An 8,642-nucleotide genomic window follows, 5' to 3' on the forward strand; every position below is an offset into this window, starting at 1 on the left:
CACACACACACACACACACACACACACACACACATTCTGCAATGGTACAATGACTACTACACTTATTCTCCACCCCTCCTCCCCCCCACTAAATTTAATGATCTTCAGATATACTCTACTCCGTGGTCAAAAACATGCAGTCACTTGACTTGTTAAAGCTGCAGTGTATGTACATTTTTCAAATAAACCCCAGGGCTGATGTTAGAAAATCAAAATCAGTCAAGCATAGACCGCCTGGTACTTTGGGCAGGAATCCTTGTGGTTTAGTCAATAAACAGAATCTGAATGAAAGACACCACAGTAACTAGACAGTAACGTTTTGAACAGTTCTTAACCTGAGGGGGGCTGGGGAAGGCGGGTGCACTAGTGACCATGGGCATAAGGCTACCAGGCCACTTAGATGGCTTGTTCTACCTGCAACACGACTGTGTTTAGCACAAGGTCATCTGCTGTTTCTCTCCCTCTCTCCCTCTGTCTCTCTTTCTCTCTCTCTCTCTCTCTCTCACACACACACACACATACACACACACACACACAAGAGTGAACTTGTATTTGAGGAATGTTGTGAATGAATTTGGAGAGGAAACAGTTTGTTGTTGTTTTTTAAATAATTATACCTGTTTAATAGGGTGGGAAGGGGAAACCTCAAAATCTTTTTGGTCCATACTGGTGATAATAATACAGAAAATTTGCTGGCTTCATTATGAGTTCATAAAAATGACCAGCTTTGCCCTAGCAGGTTTATTATGCAATAAAAAGTTTTCAAGACAACCCACACAAAATTAATTAACTTCTCCAAAATCATAGGAATTTAAATCTGGTCATGGTGATCGATAGACTTCAATAAGCAGCTTTCAGTTCACTCTTATGCTGCATTTAACTAGCAGCAGCCGCCAAACTCATCCCTGTGATTCCATAAGTGAATGCTGCAGGTTGTTTAATAACCTGGCAAATTCACAGTAGCTTGTCAAATTATTACAGGAACAGTGTCATCACTAAACAAGCCTGATCACGGTTAATTACAATGCAGACTAGAGAGCAGCCACAATTGTTCATTAATTACAGGAAGCACCTCATTTAAATTTTATGGAAATTTACACTTGCACCCCGGTATGTCTGGGAAAAAAAAAAAAGTGATCCTTCACGCATTCACAGAAGAAAGGAGTCTGTGGTTTATGAAACATCACAGTAAATTGTGTCTAATCTGGTACTGAAATATTGGTTCATTATTTACTCTAATTTTCTAAGCACTTTAGTGGTGAAAAATATCAAGTCAACCCCACATCTTGAATTCCCAACCAAGAAAGGAACTGTGTTTGATTAGCTGTAACAACTTAATAGAGGATAAGGCACAGTTAGACTCAAAAAGTAACTTTTCTCTGATTGAAAATATAATATTTAACAGCAATTAAGAGAAGTCTAAACTTGAATAACCACTTCCTAGAAAATAGTTAAATAAGAGCACAATTTTTTGCTAATATACAATCAGTTAACCTCCCAAGCTAAAGAAAGCACACAGTTTCATACTCACTTCAAAAACTACTGAGGAAAATCAACAAAATTAGACAGTGAATCAAAGTCTTGATCTCCAGCTACTTTTCTAATAAATCAAGCATATTAACACAAAAGGCCAGCAGACACCCTTGCAAAAGTCAAGACACAGACATCAGGATAACAGTCATTCAAAACCAAAGATATGTTCACGAAAGGGTGTCAGGGATCTTGGGATTGCTAAGCAATAAAGTTCCTAAACCATCTGAAATTTTAGGGATAGAAAAAAAGGTGAAAAGAAAAGGGGTAAGAACAGAAAGGGACTCTACCAGTCATGAGAAATTATGTCAGCTAAAATTGAAAAGTAAATCAGATATGGGCGCTGTGTGTCTAAATGAAAGTCCTTCATTGGAAAGGATATAAACAAACTATTGCTCCTAAATCAAGGTGTACAAGAGGTTTTCTTAGAATTAAGAGGCCCAAACAGCAAATCCTCTGGTGGTTATAATGCCTGGCCCTGGGGGACAGCCTGAGATCCAAGAAGGGAAAATAGATGCCTCTGGCAAGTCCTATGGTGAATTCCCTGGAGTGCAGAATTAGACTGAAAACTAAGAAATGGCACATTTCTTAGGGAGAAAAAAAAAAAAAGATCAGAATACATGCCATAGCAAGAATGAAAGGACTCAAAGCTAAAAACTACTCCTGAAATTGTTACCTGGTGAAGAACATATTAAGTGTCAGGGTTTTTTTTATGACTGACATAATATGGGTATGTACCAGATATCGTTAAAATGTATGGAAGCCATATTTAGAAAGGAAGAGGAAAAAGAGAAGGAAACGTTCAAATGGGTCCCAGTTAATGCACCAATTCACCACACTTGACTCTTTGAACAGATTCAACCTTTCCACTCGGTCTGCCAACATGGTGTTGCAAGAGGAGGAGTCCAATAAAATGAGACTCATTTCTTTGCCCCGGGGCTTGGTCTTCTTTGCAAGGACCGTGATCAATTGTTAACTCTACAAATGTTTACCTACAACCAGGGTTTCACTTAAACAGTAAATATACATCTTCTCTCTTGGTATGTTAAAATAATATGCTCCGTCGGTCTCTTTCAGTTTTATTTCACACAGCCACATCTGCAAAACCCATTGCTCTTTGCTTCATAACTCAAGGTTCACAGATTATCCAACAACCACCCGTGACAGACCATTCCAGGTGATGTGTTTGAAGAACATCACTCGTCCTACCCAAAGAGGTCAAGGATCAGACCACTCTCCATGAAAAGTCTTCCATCATTCTGCATTTATGTGTCACACACAAGCTGTTCGCTTTCTAAAACTGGGAAATACATGATCATGTCTCATATGTGTCACACCTGCTTTTCTGTTGTACCACAGCCATACACCACCCAGACAGTACCAGCTTGTGGCACAGCAGAGCTCAGGTGGTCTTCCCTAGGCCAAGAGCAGGTGTGCAGGAGATGGTACACTCTTCAGTACCATAAAAACTGAAACCTTCTCCTACCACCACTTCCACCTTCACTCCAACTGTGCAGAAGTCAATTTTTAAAACTATTCTCCTTTCTCCTGCAGGGTGTCTAAATCAGTAAAAATGCTTTAAAACCAAGCTCACCAGGCTCAACCCATAAGTCTGAAAATTTAGAAAATGATGCCAAATGCAGGTCCTAAAAAAAATAGTATGTGTTTGCTCATGCTAGGGGATGCCATCCATGTTACAACTTCAGCTAGTATCTTTGCACTAGTAGCACACACGTGCCTTAAATATTAAAGGACACGTAAAGTAGAGGTATGTCTTTGACCAAGGCATCATATTTTTTATCTGTGATATACCGAACTACTTCTAATGCCCCAAGACCACGTAACATAACTGAATTCCAAGTAAATACTTTCACTTGGCTAATGAACCTGATATTGTATCACAGGACATATTTCCCCTGAAAAGGGAAGATACTTATCATTAAATCATACTTTTCTAGTTATGTGCCCAATGGCTTCTGTTCTCCTGAGCTGACAGACCATCATGCAGGAAGCATGACTTGCTCACCATGTGTCTCTAGTGCCTAGCACAGTATGGAGCACATGATCACAAGGCTTTTAAAATAAAAGATAAGAGCTAGTCTTTATTGAGTGCCTGTTATGTGCCAGGCCCTATGCTAACATTTACTCCTCATAATCACCTTGGGTGGCAAGTCTCCATTTTATAGATGGGAAAGCTAAAGCTCGTTTTGGTTGAGTGACTCTGCCAAAAGTCTCACAGTAACTTGTGTCAACCTAGGCAGCCAGCCTTCAGAAACCATGTTCTTATCCACTGCAGTATATACCGTTTCTTGAATGAGTAAATGAATTATCTCCAATTACAGACAATTTAGCCTAAAAAGGACTTTTTGTGGCACACATGCTACCCTCGTTCTTCCTCTACACCTGTCTCAACAGTTGCCCATCTCCTGATGACACAGATAGATCTGTATGGCCTTCAGGGACCACTGTTTGTCACACCACCCCCAACTAATAAAGCAATAAGGCTCCAACCTGGACTTCCAGCCTCTGGTCTGGCTCCTCCAGGTTTGGGCAAAAGTCTGCACCCAGCACTCTGCCAGCACATGCCACTGGAACCTGGGGGAATATGGCCAAGTTAGATGCTGGGTGTGGAGGCTGCTGAGAACTACACACAAACACATTTGACCCAGACAGAAGCAGGGACATTCCAACTGCAGGTATGAAACAGACCATCATGGCTTCATTGGTTTTTGACACTTAGTAGGTCAAATATATTATAAATATCATGTAACCACGTTTATTAACCACCAGAAGGCAGATTCTAAGAAGACAAGATCCATAAAATTTTTATTCCCCCTTTGTATCCACAGCATGTAGCACAAAGTTGGCATTTACTAAGTATCTCTGGATGGAAGGAAGAGAGAAGGTTATAAAGTAGAGCAGAAAAGAAACATAGGACCTCTGCTTGACACTGGTGACGTTTTTCCCTCTTTTAATTTTCTTATGTGAGAATGAAGAACACTGTATTCTCTAATGCCTAAAATTCCTGTTCAAATTTATTTTTCCTATTCATGGTATAGGTTAGCACAGAGAGACTTTATCAATATTTATTATTTATTCACTATCTCTAAATTTTAACAAGCTTATTTTATGTCTGTTCCAGTAATAAAAATGGTAACAAAATAGCTATAATTTAGAGTGTTTCTCTATATCTAAAATTCTATACTGAAAGCCACTAAAGATTCCCTTTCAAAACTATCTTAATTAGTTGATCTCCTCCCAAAATATTGCCTACTGTCACCTGCTTACTTCATTTTAGGTTTTTTTGAGATAAAGACAAAATGAGTTAGATTCCACCTAAACCTGTCTTCCACTTTTTAAAAAAGTTCTCTGAATCACTATTCAATATTTCCAAACACACACTATCTTTGTTAATCATACAACTATCTTTATCATAATCTCAATCCATCAATCAGCTTCATACCACTTATCTTCTTCCCCTGTTAAGGCCCACCTTTGCTGTTGTGTTCTGTGCTTTAACTCAGCTTAGGATCATCTGTGCCAGTCAATTTTCTTTGGTCAGAGATCAGTTTTCAGCCAAATGTGCTTCCCTTTCTTTCGACCCACAATCAGTTCACTTCTCTAAAGTTTTCAATGAAGTCCACTTTGCAAGTTTACCAGTGAATATTACTAATATTTAAAAAAAAGCACTCAATTCTTTAGACATTCTTGGGACCAACTCTCCTTTTTAAGTCTTGTATTCTTTCTTTTTTCCATGTCTATAAGGTGACATGGCCAGATTATCATCTGTCTTTGAACTTAACCACTCTTCACCCACAAATTTCACAGTGGGGCCCAAGAGGGGAAGCAAGAGAGGTCACGTTTACTGAGCACTTGTGATGTGCCAGTCACCATGTGGGCACCTTACACATGGATTAACCTGTTTTTTTTGTTTGTTTGTTTGTTTTTAACCGTCTTACGTAATATGAGCATCTCCCTTTGAAAAATGAAAAACAAACAAACAAACAAACAAACCTGAGGCTTCGAGTAGGTAAATGACTAGCCCAGGGTCCCATGCTAGAAAGCTGCAATGCCCAAACTTAAGAAATGAGAAGACTGAGAACATACTTCAAAGAAGTTAATGAAAAACATGCAAAAGTTGCATTTAGCGGCTTCCACTCTAGAGGGATTTGTTGGTGTTTCATAGGAAAGAAATTACAAAAAAGACGAAGTGGAGAAAGTGTGTTATCAAGACCTACTACTTGCTCTGTGGTCTAGGACAACATAAGCAATGTGAGATTACCCTCTAACTTGAGGAATGAGAAAGAAATGGGGCACGGAGATGAGCAGAGACACCGCATTTGTGTTGTCGCACACACAGACTGATGCTGATGCCACCCCTCAGCTGACATATGGAGGGCCACTAATGAGTTCTGCAACAGTAATTCTCCCTACGGTGCAATAGAAGAACTGGGAAAAAAATTAATCTTCGAATATTCCACATCAAAACAACCCCCTCATGGCTTCTTATAAAACCTCAATAAATGTGACTACTTAACTGATTAAAGCACATTCCATGAGCCAGAATATATATATTGCAAATCAAGTGTAAATAATACTTTATTTTATGTACACAAAACAAATTCCCACTTACCTTAATATTATTAGACTGTGTCACCAATACTAAGTTTCTAGTTCCTTTATTCCACACCCCACCCCACAGAATGCATTTTATAAACACTCTCTAGGGGAAAGGAGAAAGTTAAACGACAATTACACTCGATTACAACCTCGGACACTTAGAAACACACGGTTTCTGAGAGAAAGCAAAAAGGTCTGTGAGTAAGTTAGAAGGAAACAGTGCCAGGCTACTAGAATGTTTCAGCTACCCAAATCGCAAAAAGAACTACGCTAGGGACATGAGTTAGCGCTCTCCAACTTAGAAATCTAGGGTTTCTGAACAGAAAAAAAAAAATCCATTAGGATCCAGGTAAATGGACTCCTGTATCTTAAAGAGGAGGAAATTGAGACTTAAAACAAAACTGCACACTTGTACTACTGGGTTCATGGTCTAGCAATGTCCTCTCCCACCCCACCCACCACATTTCGTGGCAGTATAAGATCAAGAAAAAAAATTTAAGGGGAAAGCACGCTCTGTTTCCTAATTCATCAAAATGTACCAAGGAAAAAACAAAGGATATAAAAGTTGATAACCTAATTAGTTCTAATTCCGCACACCTAGACAATTAGGCCTTTTGATTTAGAAGGCTCAGTAGTGAGACAGCAAGCTAGAAACGATCAAAGACATGACAGAAAAAACAGACATAAATTGTCCAGCCCCTTATTATCACTCCAGTTTAAATTAAGATAATAAAATAGGGTATGTACCTCACCACCGTTTTCTCTGGAATATAAAATTTAAATTGATTTGGGGAACTCCAATTTCATTTGCTTTCCTTCATGCCAGTGTTTAGTGCCTTTTTCAATGCCATACTTTAAAGGAAAGTTCTCTACAATGATTTTCACAAAATGTTTCACTGTGTTTTGTTGTGTTTTTTTTTAATCTCTGAAAAGTAGTAAGACTAGGGGACTTTATTTTTTGTTCTTTTTTGCATCTTAGTATATTCTGCTTTCAAAGTAATAAAAACATTTAAGTTAAAAACAATAAAAAATACTAAACCGATTCGCTAATATTTCTGAACAGTAAGCCACAGGTTTAATTACGGGATAGTAATTGTCTAGTACTCATCTAAATTTCATTCTGCTATTGCTGTAACAGGAAGTAGGAGGCCTTGAAAGGGACCCTCTAGAATCCCCAGGGTAAGCAGAAGCTGAGTGCATATCTACTCTCCAGGACATACCTCAAAGGAATCAGGGTGTGTGAGAGCTATTTACAACTTACTTTGTGTATAATCAGCAGAAACAAAAGATATGACAACAAGCATAAAGGCCTCCCTCTCTTTCCCTCTTTCTCCCCTCTCAGGGGAATTCAGCAAGGGAGGGCCAGTGGGCATTCACTTCAGTGTCAAAAGGGCTTCCAGAAAACACATTTTTTGTGGGGCAGGGAGGAAATATGGCAGGCTTCCTACACACACACACACACACACACACACACACACACACAAGTTCTTTGTTTACTGAGATCACACATTAAAAACTGTTAGGGGCCAGACTTCTGAAAAGATGACTGAAAAGGCCCCACAACGGGAGCTACTACTCAGAATAACTGAAACTGAATGCTGTAGAAGGGGTGTGTCAGGAAGGGGCAATGGAAGAAACAAGGAGGCACAGAAATGATAACTTGAGAATAGAACCATGTTACCAAGAAAAGGGATTACAGAGTCTGGGATGCTTCTTGCAGAGTCAGGGCCCATTTGAAATTTTATTTTATTTTTAAACATTAAACATTCAGGTAGCTGTTTGCCTGATAGGCACTATAAAAGTCAGAGCCTAAATAAACAAACTAACTTCCACGTCAGCCCAAGACTCTTCCGTTGGTCTGGCCACAAGCCTAGATAAGTTCTGATGTGCATGTGTTTTGGTGACTTCAGTCTAGAAGTCGCAGGGATGAGGGAAACTATCTGAACCCATGAAAAACTTGGAAAAGAGTAAAGAGACAAAATTTAAGAAGCAGAAAGTGGGAGAGACAGAATCCAAAAAGAGTCCCGTCAGAGGACAGAGGGAAGTGGCTGGGTACAAGCTCGGTCACACTCCAAGCCAGAGAAAAGCACTGATTAGAACTTCAGCCTCATTTCAGTGGTTAGACAATGCCAAGCAGCAAGAGGAAAAATTACTCAGATAACACAAAGAATTCAGGAAGACCATTAAGTGAAATAGATTTGGCAATAAGCTAGTCAGGAGCTCCTGTGAGAAAGAGCAGAGAAAGAAAGAAATTAATTACCCAACACTGTAAAGATGAAGATGTACCCTGAACACGGCTACACAATACATGAATACAAAAACTGAAAAACAGGAAGATGAACTAAGTTGCTGGATGTGCAGATAACTTACATCTTAATTGTTCAGGCTACAATTTAACTAAAGACAACATTCCGGGCCTCATCTTTCTCACCCGTGGAACTCCAGGCTAAGACTCAGAAGGGACAAGTATACAGAAGCTGTAGCTCAAGAAT

General features: G+C 39.3%; 1 protein-coding gene across 2 annotated transcripts in view; it reads right to left on the reverse strand.

Moving 5' to 3' along the window:
- The window catches only part of BNC2 (basonuclin 2), a 419,913-nt gene that overhangs the window by 242,316 nt on the left and 168,955 nt on the right, over nt 1-8,642 (reverse strand). For both annotated transcript variants that reach the window (XM_040631459.1, XM_040631458.1), the window contains one exon: nt 4,042-4,125. In XM_040631459.1, the coding sequence (XP_040487393.1) occupies nt 4,042-4,125 (84 nt within the window). The remainder of the gene's footprint in view (nt 1-4,041; nt 4,126-8,642) is intronic.

This window comes from Ursus maritimus, unplaced genomic scaffold, assembly GCF_017311325.1.
Source record: "Ursus maritimus isolate PB19 unplaced genomic scaffold, ASM1731132v1 scaffold_17, whole genome shotgun sequence".
Taxonomy (NCBI): Eukaryota; Metazoa; Chordata; class Mammalia; order Carnivora; family Ursidae; genus Ursus; species Ursus maritimus.